The 20,284-nt window shown below is 43.1% G+C and overlaps 1 protein-coding gene across 2 annotated transcripts in view; it reads right to left on the bottom strand.

Moving 5' to 3' along the window:
* Positions 1 to 7,303: 7,303 nt before the first annotated feature.
* PLEKHF2 (pleckstrin homology and FYVE domain containing 2) overlaps positions 7,304 to 20,284 on the bottom strand; it is a 29,101-nt gene continuing 16,120 nt past the window's right edge. For both annotated transcript variants that reach the window (XM_082258008.1, XM_082258009.1), the window contains exon 2: positions 7,304 to 8,130. In XM_082258008.1, the coding sequence (XP_082114134.1) occupies positions 7,364 to 8,113 (750 nt within the window). In that variant the 5' untranslated portion in view covers positions 8,114 to 8,130 and the 3' untranslated portion in view covers positions 7,304 to 7,363. The remainder of the gene's footprint in view (positions 8,131 to 20,284) is intronic.

Here is a 20,284-nt window from a genome sequence, read left to right as displayed (position 1 = left end):
AACAGCCGACTGCAGAAGTGATGTCATGTGATGGTTAACTTTCCTTGTCTTTTTTCTTTTCTGAGCATGCCCAGTCTTGCTAATCTGCTGTCTGTCGGCCAAAATCTGTACTGACTGGCGAACAATCGGCCGTTCTGGTGACGGCCAACAAATATTTTAAAAGTAATTTTGAAGCAATGCCAGTGTAATCTTGAGGTCTATGGACCTCAAAATGCATCAGTCGGACCAAAGTAGTGCAGAGACTATTTTGAAGTCGTTGCGACCTGAAGAAGATGTACAGATATGAACAGTACTCATTGGAAATCATGGAGTGCGACTTGTCACGTGACTTTGCAGTCCCAAGTCGCACAAGTGTGAAAGGGGCCTAATACAGAAAGTGTGATACTGGCCAGATTAAACAAGTGAAACCAAAAAGGAACGGCCCCCCCCCCCCAACTAAAAAAAGAACTAACACAGCCACCACATAGAATCTTTGGTAAGCTGCAATATAAACATTTTTGGATTTGGGTTTAAGTGCCGGTTCACACTTCCGCGTTTGCGGAGATCGCATGTAATTCGGAGCGCACTGCTCCTAATTACATGCGATCTGATGTGCGGATGAGAGTTCAGCCATACACTATGTATGGCTGAATTCGCAGCGCAACCACAGCAAACTCGCACATGAGGCTTTTTTTGAGCCACAGTAGAATCGGATCGCACAGTGGTTCACACTAGTGCGATCGGATTTTGTGCGTACTTGCAGATCGCAACTGGGGTGTCGTTAACTTTTAATTGACACCCCCTGCATATCGCATATGGCAGTGTGAACTGCCAGATGTGCGGATGCGATGCGGGAACACGCTGCATATTCGGCACTTATACCGCTTTAAATGTCACTACAGGTACATATTAAATATCCATATTAGGTTAAAGCCAAAACAAAAGACCAAAAGCCCAATATCCAATCTTAAAATATCTTTTTTATAAACAGCCCTTAGCCATCTACAGTTTACATAGTTCTACTAAAAGATAAGGGCAAGCACATATCAAGGAAAAAATAGTGTATCTTTATTGAGCACATGCTTCCAGGTTATTATTGCAGTGTTTCTTACATTTTTTATATTCAATTTTTAAAAGCTTGCTCTTCCATTTTTTTTTTTTTTATACTTTATTAAAGCAGCCATTTGTGACCAGGGTTCTATGGAATCCTAGGGTTCCTCTACAAGTTGCTGGGTTTTCTTTGAGCTGTGGCCAATCGATCTCCCATTTAATGGTGTCTGCATAGTTCCACGGCCAACACCACCTAGCAGAGCCAGCTGCATGACACGAATGATCATTTTAGCAGTCTGTAAAGGTAGCGTTCTGACCACCACTGCAAGGTGCAGATTTATGCCTCGTACACACCCACCGATTGTTGGCCGACCGATCGGCCGTCTTTTGTCCAGTGTTGTTGTGTTGGTTGAAATGTGCTCTAGACTGCACACAAATTTTGTCGGCCAACAACAACCAACTGCAGAAGTGATGTCATGTGCTGGTTTACTTTCCGTGTGTTTTTTCTATTCTGAGCATGCCCAGTCTTGCTCATCTGATTTTTGTCTGCCGAAATCTGTACTGACTGAGGAACAAATCGGCCGTTCTGTTGTTGGCCAACAAAAATTTTATAGCATGCACACCAGATTTTTTTCAGCCGAAAATTTGCAGTTGGTTGTCGGAAGCATCATACTAACAAGCCTAAAATCGGCCGATCGGACGTTGGCCGACAATTTACGGCCAACAATCTGTGCGTGTGTACGAGGCATTAGGTGACATTTTTTCCCCACAATGAATGGGTTTTAGCAGGGGTTCTCCAAGACCTGGAAATTATTTCAAGCATTCCTTTAGGGTTAGAAGGAAAAAGCCTGTATTAGAAGTTTGTACATTACCTCTGACCCACTTTAACCTTTTTGCTTAACAACTTAAAAATCCCTCTCAACATGGGAGGTTTATATTTCAGGGTGTTGGCTAAACAATATATTTGCAATCTCAGAAAAGCAGGAAAGTGTAGCATATGAAACAGGAAGCAGAGCACAAGTATGTCATTAAATTACATACTGTGCTCTGCTGCAATTAAATTACCAAATTATACACATATAGAAATCATTATATATACACACACAATATGTATGTCTGATTACAGAAGATGGATATGTGGGTCATCACAAATTGTATAAAGTTCTTGATTCAGAACAAGGTACTTAAGGGAACTGCAAGTTTAAATCTCCTATGGAAAAGTACGAATACTAGTTGCAATTTCTAGCCACAGAGTAAATCTTTTGTTAATGGTTCTATAGGATTTAGGATGTGAAATGTTGGTCTTTGGTTGGCAGCTTGCTATGGGGGCACCCGAGCCGAGCTGCAGCTTCGGGTGTCCATTCAGACACAGAGCGGTAGTTTGGCCCTGCCCCCTCTCTTTCCTGATTGGCTCACTGACTGATTGCTTTGTAAAGAAAACCCTGCATTGGGGAAAAAAGAAAAAAAAAATTTTTTTTTCTTTTCTTAAGAAATGTGGCAATTGATTGGTATTTAAACGATAATCTAAAACTCAAATTTAATCTACATTACAGAAAACTTCAAGTCATGTCTTTTCTTACCTATATAGAATTTTAAATTTCCTTACTAAGCTACCTTTAATACTTTTGTAAAAGTCAATCCTGAAAAACTGCTATTTTGGGCCCTAAAATTGTTCCAGCTCATGTTGTGTACAAAGCAGCAGCCACAATCCGGTCTACAGTTACACTTGTATGGCAGGACTGGCGAAACATGATTGCGAAGAGTGGGAAAGCTCAACCAGCCAAACACGTTCAACTTTTTCTGAATGACTCATCTACATAAATATGTTAAAGAAAAAAAAACAAACACTCAGTCTTTCTGGTACATTACGATTTCATTCTGGGATATTACATTTAGGACAAAATTCATGCTTCTTGCAATGTGGCAACACGCCTTTTACTGTGTACTAACCCCCAAATCAACTAGTATACAGTACATGCATTGCTGTGCACCTGTGGTAAAGTGGTTATAAAGGCAGGTGGGTTTTTTTTGTTTACTATGCTTCAGTCTGTGAATGAGCAGGAAGCCTCAGGGTGTTTCTTATTCATTAATCTGTGCTGCTGAGGCTGCAAAGAAAGAGACTGATTAATCTATGTCCTCAGTCACTTTCAGCCAGGAGGGGGGGGGGGGGGCTCTGTCAGGTAGATTGTATGGGGTCAATAATTTCTAACAGCAGCCCTGATCAAGGTTAAAAAAAAAAAAAAAAAAAAAACTTCTGGATGCAGCTCCTCCCTCAGCTCGATTGCCTTCAGCCATGTCTCCTGCTGCTGTCAACCCTCATCAGTAAAAAGCCAATGAAGAGAGAGTGGGGGGCGAGGCTGAGTAATGCTTTGCATGTGAATGGAAAGGAGCAAACCTTCTCAAGAGTACCCCCACAGCAAGAGGCTTGCTATGGAGGAGGGCACTTGAAAGGGGGGGGGGGCAAAAAGAAGAGGATCGGGGCTGCTCTGTGCAAAACTATTACACAGAGTAAGTAGAACAGGTTTCTTTTTTTTTTTTTTTTTTTTTTTTTTTTATTCAATTACAACCTTCAGGGTCACTTTTAAGCACACTACTGTAGAATAGTCTGTACTACCATGCTAAAAATAGTACAGTCAGATTTTTCATGTGTTGATAGCCAATTCAGAATAAACAGACTGCCTTAAATGGGACGTTAAATTAGCCCACAATTGAAACACATTAAAGTAGACCTATATTCTGAAAACAAAATTAAATATTAACCTCTGCTGAAGAAACTATACTCTAGAAACTTTGGCCATTGCCTTGCTTAAAGCGCATTTCCACATTTTCTGTACCAGAGAAAACCCCACTGTATACGTTTCTATTCACACAGCATTCTTAAAAATCCTTTTAGAAGTTTCTAATGCAGTGTCATGGCTGTCTGCAGGTTTTTTTCCTTCAACAAGTCTTTCCTCATAAAAGAAGTCCTTTAAAGAGGAAGTAAACCCTCTAACTTTTACCTATAGGCAAGCCTATATTAAAGGCTTACCTATAGGTACTGTAAATATCTCCTAAACATGTACCGTTTAGGAGATATTTACCTTACATGCAACCAGTGACGTCACTGGCGCATGCGCTCTGAAGGAACGGCCGCTGGTGCCGTTTCTTCAGAGTCCCGTGCCGTGACCGTCAGCTCCGGCGCGGGAGTGACGTCACCACGGCTCCAGCCAATCAGATGGCCGGATGCCGCGATCCCGGAAGACGGGCGACTGAACATGTCGCCCGTCATACAGGTGAGGGAGCAGGCACAGAGGGGGCTCGTTGTAAGGTATTTCATAATGAGCTAGTATGCGATGCATACTAGCTCATTATGTGTTTGTCTTTCAGGTTACAACCTCTTTAAACCTTTAATTTTTTTTTTTTTTTTGAAGGCAGTCTAGTTACAATTGATAATGTATTATCTGCCTGTATATCACAGACAGGGTTAATTATGGCAAACAGCTGCTCAATTCCCTCAAAAAAAAAAAAAAAAAAAACTTTTTCCTAGCTGGAGGGTACAGAATAGAATATGTAAAAAAAAAAGGGGCTGCAATTTTTTTAGGGGGTGTGTACCAATATAAAGTAGGCGTTATCTCAATTTGGCTGCAAAAATGGAAATACACTTTTAAGTAAAATAACAGTGTTCAGATAGAGCTGCAGAAAATGCAAGCATTTGCAAATATCCATTAGAGGAGTCCATCCATAAAACACCACATTGGATGAACTAGATGGACTTGTGTCTTTTTCCACCAGACTATGTACCTAGAGAAAAATTACAAACACACAACATTCCCCCCTCTGGGTGATCTAGGTGCATTGCAAGGATTTTAACAAATGTTGCAGATTTCTAGGTTTTGTTATTCTGAAGAAATCCCTGTGTGTTTGTCTGTGCCCATGTACAGAGTCTGAGTGCCGGTTCGCATTTCTACGATGCGGGAACGCTGCGAATATACAGCGTGTTCCTGCATTGCATCCGCACCCCTGGCAGTCCACACTACCATATGCGATATGCTGGGGGTGTCAATTAAAAGTTAACAACACCCCCAGATCAGATTGCATATCGCAGTGCGATCTGAAAGTTTGCACAGAATTGGATCGCACTAGTGTGAACCACCATGCGATCCGATTCTGCTGCGGACCAAAAAATGGGTCCTGTGCGAGTTGGGTGCGATTGCGGTGTGAATTCAGCCAAACTGTATTGCTAAATTTGCACCGCACAGAGATCGCATGTAATTTTAGGAGCAGTGTGCTCCGAATTACATGCGATCTCCGTTATCGCAGAAATGTGAACCAGAACTAATGGAAGAGGTTTCCTAATCATCAATCAGCTGCTGCACCTGCAGGGCTCAAATAAGGAAAATTGCAGAGCCTGCATCCCTTTAGATGTGCTTTCCTAATGGGAGTATCTAACAATAAATTACATTTTTGTTGCAGGAGATACCAGATATCTGACTTGTATCTTAGTGCAGACTCCTGGGAAAATCAGTGAGCCAATCATACAAGCAGTAAATTATGTTTCTGGAGGGCGTTCGGTTCACAGAACACCTTCAGGTAGCCATATTGCATTTTACAGAAAATGACAGCGCTGCAGATTGAAAAGGAAAAGGTAACTTTTAATAACATTCAATTACAATGTGACCTGAGTCACAATTGTATATGCTATATTTGCCATTTTTTCCTCCATAAAGTGGAGTTACCCTTTAATAAAGAACTACTGTTAATATAGTTGTAGAGAATATAGGTCCCCCTTAAAACGAACTAAGAGTTGAAGGTGAGTGTGGGCTGAAACCCACAAATTAGGACATGCCTAATGATACATTAGTGTGCTTAGAGGTCAGCAAGCCGCTTCTGCCATCACCCCTATCTACTGATGACAGAATCACACTTGTGACTTGTAAAAGTTGCTGGCTTTCCCAAGACAAAAAAAAAACCCCACAATAAACCTCAGCTGGCTTACATCATTTTGCCAGAAGGATGGCCCACAACTATAGAGGCCTGAAGACATTTCTTAAGTGCTTTGTTTCTCATGTTGAAAAGAGTGTGTAGTCAACTATAGGGAAATGTGTTTCTCATGTTAGGGCTGGACAAATCCCCAGAAGAAAAAAATATATATATTTTATTGCTGTCAATGAAAGACATCCCCAGATCTTAAGACTAGGCTGGCTACAGAATTCCCCTGTAGGTTACCCATCCTTGCGTTTTATACAGATTTAGTGATCCAAAATTATTTTTACAACATGAACTTAAAAAAAAAAAAAGTATGCACCAAATCTCAAAAGAAAAAAGTTTTGCAAGCATATGACTTGGCTCATGAACATTTGTAATACAGGGTCGGTGTCCTAGTCCATTACAGATCTGAATTAGGAGGATAATACAGTGCTGACAAGTCCTGAGTTTGAAGATACAAAGCTTAATATTCAGGTAAAAAGACATTTCAAAAGAGGAAAAAAGCTTTAAAAAAAAAAAAAAAAAGTCTATAAAACGAAGATTTTATTCTTATATAAAAAGGTGTCTGACTGCACCAACAGCGGGAAGTCACTTCTTAGCACTAATAAGGCACCTCAGATCACTGACTGAATTCTGTCACTGTTCTGACTTATAAAAACCACAACAATTAGAAAATCTCAGAAACAAAACACATTTCTAAGGCTCCATGTACTCGGGACGTTGTTAAAAGTCCCTTTGAATGCTGGAATTTTTAGGACGTTTGAAACGTCCGTTCGGTCGCATTTGTACCCGCGTTTAGCGGCGTTTGCGTTTAGAAGCGTTCCTAGAGGTCAAAAAAATTATTCCCCTTTAAAATGAAAAAACGCGAACGCTAAACGCGGGTCATCGCGTTCGGACGCGTTTGAAACGCCGGGAAACACACGTTCGAACGCAAATAATTGCGTTCTAAAAACAGTCCCTGAACGCAACTGCCTGTAAACGACCTGGTGTACATGGACAGATAAGATAAAATGTAGATGGGTTCAGGGGCTTCTGAAAAAAACGCCCAACTGCTCCTAAACGGCCATTTCCAGCGTCCCGTGTACATGGAGCCTAAGACTGTGATAAACATGAAAATCTAACCTGCACAAGCTTCGGAAAAGACAGTAAAAGCTTTACAGGTTTATAAAGTACTCCCTGAAAGAACCAAAACACGATTGTTATATCAAGGCACAAGTAGTTAAATATTCTCAGGCAAAGGGTAATCAACAACTCAGGGGTTGCACGGCGTGTTGTGTGTCCCACCTAAATAAAAAGCAGCACAAAATTTCTTTACTCCACTCATTATCCCTACAAACCAATCCTTCCAATGTGTGCTTTTTTAAAAGAGTCAGTCACTGCTGTCATCATCGTCGTCATCATCATCGGATAAGTGATTGGTTGTTTTGGGGGAACTGGATAGGGAGTCTGATCTGGTCGACTGATTGGAAGACAAATCGCCGCAAGACAAGCGGTCGTAGCAGAAATCACAAACCCGTACGGCCTTTGAAGACTGGTTCGGCAAAAGGAACCTTTTCTCAGAGCAAGGTCCACAAATGACAAAGCCACATTTCCGACAGTGATGTCTCCGGTTAACGGGTGTAAACTTCACTTTCTTACAGCGCATGCAAGTATGAGCCTCGGAATCTGGAATCCACACGGCTGCATGTTCGCTATTTGGGGTCTTTCCACTTTTGGAAATCAGATCATAAACACACTTGTTGATATGATTCATCCATTCGGACTTCTCTGTTGCGGTGGCAGCATACACTGCAAACGATTTGGTAGGGGTTTTGATGAGCCACCCATTGCGCAAGTCCCCTTCATCTGCTATGGAGTCTATTGTAACATTTTCAAGAGGGATTATGTGCTGTTTGTTGTACTTCTTCTTTTGAATAACAATATTGCCATACACCAAAATGTCATTGAACAGAAAGAACTGCCGGGCTTTTGGTTTCTTCCTGCAGAGTTTTGTTAACACACCTTCCCCAATGAGAACTCTGCCTTCAATAGCCAGTGGTTGGCCAGCTGTTCCAAAGCAGCCTTCCACTACATTGATACGTTTTGAATTGGCTTCGCTGTTTGCTAGACGATCCACCATTTTTCCCCTCACCAGATCTAAAATATTAAACAAAAATAATTAATCAGTTTTATATTTTAAAATGAAAGCTCTTACCTGAGATTAACCACTTCAGCTCAGGAAAGTTTACCCCCCCCTTCATCAAGCCTTTTTTGCAATACAGCACTGCTTAATTTTAACTGACCATTGCACGGTCATGCAACACTGTACCCAAATAAAATGTATGCCCTCAAATTAGGCTATTGGTGGGATTTAAAAACAAAAAAAAAAAAATTGATCATATTATATCTTCATCAATTTAGCCCAATATTTATTTTGCTACATATTTTTGGGTATATATAAAAAAAAAAAAAAAAATCCCAATAAGGGTATATTAAACTGGTTGGCACACATGTTATAGCGTCTACAAACTGTGGAATAATATATTTGTTTATTTTTTTACTAGTAATGGCTGTTATCAGTGACATTGCAGCAGACAAATCTGACATCAAGTGACACTTTTGGGGGACCAGTGGCACCAATACATTAATCAGTGCCAACAATTGCACAGTCAAAAGTACCAATGATACTGGCAGGGAAGGGGTTTAAGGGGCGATCAAAGGGTTAAATGTGTTCCCATGGAGTGCTTGCTAACTGTGGGGGAGGTGCTTGTACTGTGGGAAGGCAGAAACACAGAATAACTTCCCTTCTCATAGAACGGCAATCTGCCTTGTATACATAGGCAGACCGCCCTTCTCTCCTAATTGATTGGTGGGTCACGGTGGACTTAGAGTCCAATCACAGCAGGAGCAGGTCGCTGGCGGCACATCCCAGACCTGGTAATGCGGATTTTGCATAGGAGAGCCACCTTGCTGCCGTATATGTACTGTATACAGTCTTAAGATAGATATTTCATATAGGATTCCATCTTCTATTAGCCTTTGCTAATCAAGCTTTGGTGGCATGGCTATTATTACCTTCAGCCAGTAACTGTGGAACAGTTCTTCACCTAACAAGAAGTGAAACACACTTCTATTAGCAATAGTCATAACTGTTTGAAAATTTATTGGAATCAAACAAGGGATCGTGTTCACTAAATATTTCTGGGGTGCTGTTAAACCCAACAACAAACACTCATACAACTTTGTAGAGATCTCTCTTAGCTACACACTTACACAGACCGTATACACCACAACCCCAATTCCAAAAAGTTGGGTCGCTGCGTAAAATCTACATAAAAACAGAACGCAATGATCTGCAAAACCCAGATTTTATTCACAGCAGAAAAACATATCAAAATGTTTAAACTGAGAACACTGGGGAAAAAAATAAGGTTATTTGAAAATTGATGGTAGCAACACGTATCAAAAAATTTGGCAAGAGCTGGAAGAAGAGTTTGCAAATAATTGGGTATAAAAAGAGCATCTTAAGAGTCAGAAGGGTAAAAAAAACTGGAGTGTGCAAAATCTGATGCAGCTCTGTATGGTAGCCAATCAGCTTCTACCTACCTGTAGGTAAAATGAAGATTTCCTAAATATGCACAGTTTAGGAGATATTCGAATGACTAGCAGCCGGTATTCTCAATAGACAGCATGCACTCAACGGCTGGAGCCCACGAACCCAGAAGGAGGACTGGGTAAAGATTGAAGCTCTCCAGTGGTGACAGCACACTGCTGGAGAGCTTCGTTTTACAGGCAAGTCTCTCATAATGTGCTAGATTATTATGACATTCCATTGCAGGGAAACCAGAAGATCCCCTCCACCGCTTTCTTTAAAAAAAAGGAAGAAGGATTTACTGCCGCTTTAAGCTTTGACAAAAAAAACTGCTGAAAGTTTCTATGCAGAGCTGCATCAGCTTTTGCACTCAGGTTTACCAATCTACGAAAAGCTGCGTCCAAATTTTTCAAACAATTTCAGAATGATGTTCAATATAAAAATTACAAAGACTAATTATATAATCATCTAATGGTCGAAGCGTAATATTGGTTGCCTATGATGTTTGGACCCTCAGACCGCACTACCATTAAATACATGATTCTGAGATGGGCATCACTGCATGGGCTAAGGAAAACTTCCAAAAATCACTGTCTGAACACAGTTCACCGCGCCATCCTAAAATGCAAGTTAAAGCTTTTTTATGCAAAGAAGAAGCCATGGCCAACAGGATCCAGAAACGTCACCATATTCTCTGGGGAAAAGCCAATTTAACCACTTAAGGACCATCAGCCCGCAGTTATACTGTGGCAGGCAGTCCCTCCTGCGCAAACTGACGTAGGTATACATCGGCCGCACGCGCCTGAAGCACTGGGCAACGGGGACCCGGATGCACGGGGCAGGCGGCTCCGATTGCCACCTGACACCCACAATCTTTCCCCGCTGAGAGAGAGAACGGTCAGCTATTGTAAACACAGCTGACCATTCTCTCTGAAATGATCACAGAGCGCCTGTGATCCTTCTATATAGGATTACAGGTCTCTGATCATTTCACAAGCCCTGCCCCCCCACAGTTAGAATCACTCCCCTGGGATCACATTTAAACCCTTGATCGCGCACAATATTAACCCCTTCCCTGCCAGTGTAATTATTACAGTAACAGTGCATATTTTTAGCACTGATTTCTGTAGTAATGTCACTGGTCCCCCCAAAAGTGTCAAAAATGTCAGTTAGGGGTCCGATCTGTCCCCTGCAATGTCCCAGTCCAGCTATAAGTCACTGATCGCCGCCATTACTAGTAAAAAAAAAAAAAAAAAAAAAAAAACACACAAACAATACAAAAGACAAATATCTTTTCCCTAGTTAGTAGATAGGGATGCACCGAATGTTCGGCAACCGAACATTATTTGGCCGAAAATAGCAAAAAAAGCACTTTCGGTGTTCGGCCGAATAAGTAAAAAGGCCGAATAAATTTGTGCCGAACAATGTCCCGACCGGTGACCCGCCATCCCCGAGCATCACTGTAAACATAGCCGGAGGCACTACAGCGCCGGTCACTAAATGGCGGCCCGCGGTCCATGCGATGCTTCCGCCCGGACCGCGAGCCCGCTACCTAGGAGTCCTTCAGTCCCCTTCCTCACTGCGGCTCCCGGTGTAACGTGAGAATTACCTACCCCGTGAGAAAAACCATACCCTCGTCACTTCCGGGCATGAACAGCTGAGCAGCGCAGCAGTGCGCATGCTCAGAGCCCCGGAGACCTAATGAAAAAGATAAGGAGCTGACTACAGGGCATGCGCAGTAGGATGAAAGTATTAGGGTGTCCGTGAAAAAAACCTACCCACGCGGCGGTGACATGAAAACAGCTGTACTACAATATGAATCATCTCCGCTCCTTCCCCTGACACTTCACTGATGTCGGCTAGTAAATATAAAAGCGGCGGCGGGTGTATGAGAAGATACATAACGGAGCCGCCAGCCGCTTTTATATTTAATAGCCCACATCAGTGAAGTGTCAGGGGAAGGAGCGGAGATGATTCATATTGTAGGGCAGCTGGTTTAATGTAACGGCCGCGTTATACACACTGAGGGTGCACCGGAAGTGACGAGGGTAGGTTTTTCTCACGGGTAGGTAATTTTCACGGAACACCGGCTCCCTGCTCACACGCCGCCGGTGTCCTGTCGGGCCGCGAGTAGGGGGTGTGACGTCACGCGCGCGTCCCGCCCCCTGCTCCTGACTGCAGCTCCTTCACACTCGGTCCAGCGAGCTAGGACGTGACACTATGTGCACGCCCCGCCCTGTTCGCGGCTTTTGGCTCTGACCTGGCTGCAGTTAAGGTATGTGGAGCACATTTGGGGGAGAATACGGTAGCTGCACAAGCATTAGTGTGCAGACTGGCATATTTTGCCATATGTTGCCATGCTCATTAGAGTGCCCTATAAAGTGCCCCTTAAAAAAAAAAAAAAAAAGTGCCCATCAGCGTGCCCCTTATTTTATGCTAAGGGACATGCTGATGGGCATATTTTATGTTAAGGGGCACTCTGATGGGCATATTTTATGTTAAGAGCAACGCTGATTTAAATGTTTTGTTTTGCCCATCAGAGTGCCCCCTAACATAAAATGTGCCCATCAGCGTGCCCCCTAACATAAAATGTGCCCATCAGCGTGCCCCCCTAAAAATTGGCAAAATAATGGAAAAAATGCGAAACACCGCGTTCGGTATTCGGCCTTCGGCCAAGCATTCCATTATTATTCGGCTTCGGCCAAGAATTTCATTTCGGTGCATCCCTATTAGTAGATGCTATAACTTTTGGGCAAACCAATCAAAGAATACGCTTATTGGGATTTTTGTTACCAAAAATATGTAGCAGAAAACAAATTGGCCTAAAAAAATCTTTACATTTTTTTTTTTAGGAATGTTATATAGCAGAAAAAAAAAGAATATATTATATATATATATATATATATATATATATATATATATATATAAAAAATCCCACATGTGATCAAATACCACCAAAAGAAAGCTCTACTTGTGGGAAAAAAAAAGGACATCAATTTTATTTGGGTACAGCGTCGCAAGTCCGCGCAATTGTCCGTTAAAATAACGCAGTGCCAAATTGCAAAAAAAATGGCCTGGTCAGTAAGGGGGCAAATCCTTTCCGGTCCAGAAGTGGTTAAATTGGTCTGTTGAAAACTGTTCTGTGGTCAGACGAATAAATCTGACATTTTTGGCAACCACGGGTGCCACGTCCTCCGGATTAAAAAGAGGAGAGGATGCTACACCTTGGTAAAAATTGCCCTATCCCAACTTTTTTGGAATTGTGGTTGTAGATTTCCAGCTTTTTGCTGCTCTGTCCAGACTTTGAGACGTGAGAAGAATTTGCTGCCATGAATTTCAAAATGACCTTTTGTTAAGATCCTACCGTTTCTGTTTTAATATTTGATAGGTTTTCTATTGTAAATAAAATAGGAGTTTGAGATTTTCAAATCATTGCATTGTTTTTAGGTAGATTCTTAACAGCGTCCCAACTTGTTTTAAAATGGAGTTGTATATGATGCATTTCTTTTAATGTGCTTGTTACCCCAACATTTCCTATTATGCGCCAGCTGTACCATGTACTTGTATGAAAAAGTCTCCTGTTCTCTTTGTATTACTTCCTTTGTGTGAAATCCCCGGTGTTCCTGTCAGTCCCTCTGCTTTCCTATTACAAAATTGACCATGCTAAGCAGAAGAGCACATCATGGTCAGTTCCCTAGCTATGCTGGGAACCCAGCCTGCTCTCCTCCAATGATCAGACTTGTCCTGATACACCCCTCCTGCACAGCCTTTCACTGAGAAGCTCAGTGTACTGGTGCTTCTCCTCACGCAGCTCCTTTGCATCTGAGAACAGGAGGGTATGTGATCACTTTTAAAAAAAAAAAAGAAAAAAAAATGTATATACAGTATCTCACAGAAGTTAGTACACCCCTCACATTTTTGTAAATATTTTATTATACCTTTTCATGTGACAACACTGAAGAAATGACACTTTGCTACAATGTAAAGTAGTGAGTGTACAGCTTGTATAACAGTACGTTTTCTGTCCCCTCAATATCTCAACACAGCCATTAAGGTCTAAACCGCAGGCAACAAAAGTGAGAACACCCCTAAGTGGAAATGTCCAAATTGGGCCCAAAATGTCAATATTTTGTGTGGCCACCGTTATTTTCCAGCACTGCCTTAACCCTCTTGGGCATGGAGTTCACCAGAGCTTCACAGGTTGCCACTGGAGTCCTCTTCCACTCCTCCATGACATCACGGAGCTGGTGGATGTTAGAGACCTTGCGCTCCTCCACCTTCCATTTGAGGATGCCCAGTATGGTTTAGGTCTGGAGACATGCTTGGCCAGTCCATCACTTTTACCCTCAGCTACTTTAGCAAGGCAGTGGTCAGCTTGAAGGTGTGTTTGGGGTCGTTATGTTGGAATACTGCCCTGCGGCCCAGTCTCCGAAGGGAGGAGATCGTGCTCTGCTTCAGTATATAGTTACATAGTTACATAGTTGGTGAGGTTGAATAAAGACAAAAGTCCATCCAGTTCAACCTGTGTAGATGTGTGTGGCTGTAATCATCTTGCATACCCCTGAATGTTCTGATCCTTGAGATGTAAGTCTAAGAGTCTTTTGAAAGCCACCATACTACCCGCAGAAACCACCTCATGTGGTAGAGAATTCCACAATCTTGTAGCCCTAACAGTAAAGAACCCCCCACGTTGCCTGAGGTTAAAACGCTTCTCCTCTAATCGCATTGTATGCCCCCGAGTTCTCATGCAATCCCTTCGACTGAACAGCTTTTTTTCTAAGCCTAGATCCCCATTTAGATATTTAAAAATTGCTATCATGTCCCCCCTCAGGCGTCTCTTCTCCAGGGAGAATAAATCAAGCGATTGCAGACGCTCCTCATAATCAAGGTCCTCCAATCCCCTAATTAGTTTAGTTGCCCTTCTCTGGACTCTCTCCAGCTCCAACACATCCCTTCTGAGGACTGGTGACCAGAACTGGACCGAATACTCCAGATGAGGTCGGACCAGAGTTTTATAAAGTGGAAGGATTATAGTCTTATCTCTGGAATACATCCCTTTCTTTATGCATGCTAATATTCTGCTAGCCTTGGCAGCTGCCGCTTGACATTGCATGCTGTTGCCTAGTCTATCATCAACCAAGACTCCCAGATCCTTCTCCATTTTTGATTCTCCCAAGGGTTCCCCTCCTAACGTGTATTGTGCTTTTATGTTTCTAGTCCCCAAGTGTAAAACCTTACATTTCTCCACGTTAAACCTCATTTGCCATGTCTTTGCCCACTCCGTTATTTTGTCCAGGTCATTCTGTAGGATATCTGCTTCATGCTGTGCTGTTATTGTCCTGCCTAATTTTGTGTCATCTGCAAAAACTGATATTGAACTACTGATGCCGTCCTCAATGCTGTTTATGAATAAATTGAACAAGGTTGGTCCTAGGACTGAGCCTTGGGGGACCCCGCTTACTACCTCAGACCAGTCTGAGTACCCGCTGTTTATTACCACCCTTTGGACACGCCCTTTTAGCCAGTTCCGTATCCAAGAGCAAACCCTGCTGTCGATACCTGCAGACCTTATTTTATAAATTAAGCGCTTATGGGGAACTGTATCAAACGCCTTAGCAAAATCTAGGTACACCACATCCACTGGTCTGCCCCTATCTAGCTCACAGCTCACCTCCTCGTAGAATGTTAAGAGATTGGTTTGACAAGAACGCCCATTTGTAAACCCGTGCTGGTTACTACTGATGATGCTGTTGTCCTTAGCAAACTCTACGATATAGTCCCTTATCATCCCCTCCAGAAGTTTACATACTACTGATGTCAGACTGACAGGCCTATAATTTCCCGGTATATGCCTCTGACCCTTTTTGAATATCGGAATCACGTTAGCTTTCCTCCACTCCCCTGGTACATCTCCTGTCCTAATACTGTCCGCAAAGATCAGGAACAGTGGTCTGGATATAACCTTACTGAGTTCCTTGAGTACTCACGGATGTACGCCATCCGGGCCTGGTGATTTGTTTGTGTTGAGTTTATCCAGCCTTTCCCTGATTTCCCCCTCTGTTAGCCATAGTGGCAAGTCCTGTGTATTACTACTAACTATACAGTCATGGTCAGTGTACCCCTCCGATTCCTGTGTAAAGACTGATGAGAAAAAAGCATTCAGCACGGTTGCTTTTTCAGTGTCCTCTGTAACCATCCTCCCATCATTGTTAATTATGTGTGCAATATGCTCTGCCCTAGTTTTTTTGCTGTTGATATACTTAAAGAATTTCTTTGGGTTTTTTTTGCTATCCTCCGCTATTTGCCTTTCAAAGTCTATTTTAGCCATCTTGATTTTGTGTTTACACTTCCTATTTGCCTCCTTGTATTGGTCGAAAGCCAATACTGTGCCCTCTGATTTATATTTCCTGAAGGCCAATTTTTTTCCCCTAATAAGTTTTTTAACGCTCCTGTTTAGCCAGCCAGGTTTGGCTTTGTCCCTTCTAAATTTATTTCCCATAGGAATGCACTGCAAGATGCCTTTGCTTAATATGTTCCTAAAGCATTCCCATTTTTCCTCTGTGGTCAGGGATCCCAGGGTTCGGTCCCAGTTTACCCTTTCCATCAACAAGTACAATTTTGGAAAGTTTGCCCTTCTGAAGTTAAGGGTTCTTATGTTCCCCACTTGCCTTGCTATATTGTTATTTATGCTAAATGTGATCATCCTGTGATCGCTAGAGCCCAGGTTGTCCTGGACTCCTACCTCCGAGATTAGGTCTGGGTCATTAGTGATCAATAGATCCAGGATTGTGTTTTCTCTGGTAGGGGAATCCACCAACTGTGACATGTAATTATCCTGTAAGGTTTCCGTGAATAGCCGGGCCTTATGTGAGTGTGTAGTCCCCTCTCCCCAGTCAATGTCGGGATAATTGAAGTCCCCCAATATGATGACTGATCCTAGCTTTGCCACTTTACCCAAAAGTGCTAAAAATTCCAGCTCTACCTCCTCCCCTTGTTTAGGTGGCCTATAGCAAACCCCCACAATTACTTTTCCCTTTTCTCCTTCCCTATGGAGTTCTACCCACACGGATTCTAACTCCATACTCATCCCTTCCGTAATGTCACTCCTCTCTATCACCCTTACATTATTCTTGACGTAGAGACATACCCCTCCCCCTCTTTTTCCTACCCTGTCCTTCCGGTACACTGAATACCCTTGGATATTTGCCAGCCAGTCATGTGAGGGGTCGAACCAAGTCTCCGTTATTCCCACAAGGTCTATGTCCTCCTCATGTACTAACATTTCCAACTCATCCATTTTATTAGCTAGGCTCCTGGCATTAGCATATACCCCTCTTAGTTTTACGGAAGTTAAACGTGATTGGTTATGTTTATTCCTGTTTGGTCTGCGGTTCTCCCGCACAGACCTACCAATAGACGTTGTGGACCTACTGTCGCTGCTGACCCTACAACTGCCTTCAGTCCTTTGCTCCCTCCTAACTGACTCTACTTCTGAGCCCTCCCAGTACATGTTGGCATTCATGGTTCCCTCAATGAACTGCACCTCCCAGTGCCAGCAGCACTCATGCAGCCCCAGACCATGACACTCCCACCACCATGCTTGACTGTAGGCAAGACACCCTTGTCTTTTTTACTCCTTACCTGGTTGCCGCCACACACGCTTGACACATCTGAACCAAATAGGTTTATCTTGGTCTCATCAGACCACAGGACATGGTTCTAGTAATCCATGTCTTTAGTCTGTCTTCAGCAAACTGTTTGCGGGCTTTTTTGTACATCATCTTTAGAAGAGGCTTCCTTCTGGGATGACAGCCATGCAGACCAATTTGATTCAGTGTGTGGCGTACGGTCTGAGCACTGACAGGCTGACCCTCCACCCCTTCAACCTCTGCAGCAATGCTGGCAGCACTCAGTTCTATTTCCCTAAGGCAACCTCTGGATAGGACGATGAGTACATGCACTCAACTTCTTTGGCCGACCATGGCGAGGCCTATTCTAATGTAACCTGTCCTGTTAAACCGCTGCATGGTCTTGGCCACCGTGCTGCAGCTCAGTTTCAGGGTCTTGGCAGTATTCTTATAGCCTAGGCCATCTTTATGAAGAGCAACTAATTCTTTTTTTTAGATCCCCAGAGAGTTCTTTGCCATGGGGTGCCATGCTGAACTTCCAGTGACCAGTATGTGCGAGAGCGATAACACCAAATTTAACATACCTTCTCCCCATTCACACCTGAGACCTTGTAACACTAACGAGCCATATGACACCGGGGAGGGGAAAATGGCTAATTCAGCCCATTTTGGACATGTTCACCTAGGGGTGTACTCACTTTTGTTGCGAGCGGTTTGGACAATAATGGCTGTGTGTTTGAGTTATTTTGAGGGGACAGCAAATTTACACTGTTATACTAGCTGTACACTCACTACTTTACATTGTAGCAAAGTGTCTTTTCTTCAGTGTTGTCACATGAAAAGATATAATTAACTATTCACAAAAACGTGAGGGGTGTACTCACTTTTGTGAGATACTGTATAATGTTTTGCCTTTTATTTCTAAATTTCAAAACTGAGTGGTTTGTCGACAGGGTGATTGTTTACAACCACTTTAAAAAAAAGGAGGAGATGTACAGCCAAAGCTTGTTTAGCTGTACATCTATGGATCACAGGAGTGCAGTTTGTTCTGCACTCCTGTGACCCGTTTTCAGCAGAGAGCGGTCTGAAGTCCGCTCTCTGCTGACATCAAAAAAAGGTCGGTCCAGGCACCGCGTCATCATGACCACAGAGTCAGGACCTACCAGGGCCCCTGGACCGCCACCCGGCTCAGCCTCCCAGCCCTTCCACAGCTCAGCGGTCCAATGAGCTAGGAGGGAGCATAGAGCTGCTGACTGACAGCATCTCTCAGAACCGAGCGATCGGCGGTGTTCAACCACTCGGTTCTCAGTACAGAGGCGCCAGGGAACCGATGCTGCATCCAAAAAAAGCCAAACTTCATACTTCTCTCAAGTTTTTTGGCTCTGTATTTAGCCCATTGTATGTACAACAGATGTAATAACACAGGACTCCACAAACCCCAGGCGGTAGGTCGCATTGGCGACTAGAATTAGCGGCTTGGCGCCTGGGCTACACTGTGGCCCCCCGCGGGTGTGCAGACGAAGATGCCGCGTCAGCCAGTAATTGAGGCCAAAAACAGATGGATAGTGGTCCTATTTTCCCATCTCTCTGATGGGTTGAATCAGATGGCATCAGGCTGAAATGGACAGGCAGTCCATTTCTATCCGACTGCCCCATAGAGGAGAGCGGGACTGTGTGCATTTTTGCTCTGCATTAGCAGAGAAATCCCCGCTGAGCAAGCGGATTCCGCTTAGCAGAGGTGCACATGTAAAAGGGGCCTAAGGTGGCATGAGTTACTGGATCTCCTATCGCCTCATACTTGTTGCACTGTCCTTCCCTAGTGAGCCACTGCCCATCACACCATCAAGCCAGGTACAAACTGGCCGCCATTCAGCCCATGTGTATGGCAGCCGGTCCGACAGAGGTCGGACGTTCGGTATGTGCGGAAAAAACTGGCTAACTTTTTTAGCTGTCTCCTAGATTTCAAGCAAATTTGTCAAGCCCTGTAATAAATGCATACATGGCTGAAATTTTCTTTGCAGGCTTACTGTACAAATCATTTTTAAATCAGTTCCTCCTCCTAAAGTCAGGAGGCATTGTACCCAACACCTTTTTACAGTCACATCTGCCAAATTCCACAAAACAGATCATTACATACAGTTAGGAAAATCATTTTTGAATCCCCTGCAGATGCAAGTTTGCCCACTTACAAAGAATTGAAGGGTCTATCATTTTAATCATCGGTATATTTTAAAGGAGACATAATATCAGCCAAAAATCCAGAAAAAAAAAAAAAAAAAAAAAAACAAAACAAACACATAAAACAAATGCTATAAATTAGGTTAAGTTCAGTGATTAAAATAAGTATTGGATCCCCAAGCAAAACAAAAACATGACAGTACTTGGTGGAGAAACTTTTTTTGGCAAGCACAGGAGGTAAGACGTTTCTTGTAGTAGGTTACCAGGTTTGCACACATCTCAGGAGGGATTTTGGTCCACTCTTCTTTACAGATCTTCTCTAAATCCTTGTGGTTTTTTTGACTGTCTCTTGGCAACTCAAAAATGAAGCTCCCTAAATACATTTTCTATAAGATTAAGGTCTGGAGACTGACTAGGCCCCACTATTAACTTCTTGAACCACTCCTTTGTTGCCTTAGCAGTATGTTTTGGGTCATAGTCACGCTGGACAACCCATCTTCAGTGTTCTGGCTGCGGGAAGAAGGTTCTCATCCACGATTTTACAATACATGGCCCCTCAATGCGGTAAAGTTGGCCTGTACCTTAAGCAGAGAAACCGCTCCAAAGCATCAGGTTTCCACCTCCACCGTGCTTGACTGTAGGGATGGTGTTCCTAGAGTCATAGTCAGCATTTTTCTTCCTCCAAACACAGCAAGTCGAGTTAATGCCAAAGAGCTCCGTTTTGGTCTCATCTGACCACCGCACTTTCTTCCAACATACATGTGCCTTCTTAAGGAGAGGGACTTGTCATGTTTGGAGAAAGAAAAATACTGACTATGACCCTAAGAACACCATCCCTACAGTCAAGCACGGAGGTGGAAACAGTATGCTTTGGGGCTGTTTTTCTGCTAAAATGGTACAGGCTGACTTTACC

This window comes from Pelophylax lessonae, assembly GCF_965119305.1.
Source record: "Pelophylax lessonae genome assembly, chromosome: 5".
Lineage (NCBI taxonomy): Eukaryota > Metazoa > Chordata > Amphibia > Anura > Ranidae > Pelophylax > Pelophylax lessonae.
Note: the sequence above shows the minus strand (reverse complement) of the source record. Positions and strands in the feature narration are given on the sequence as shown.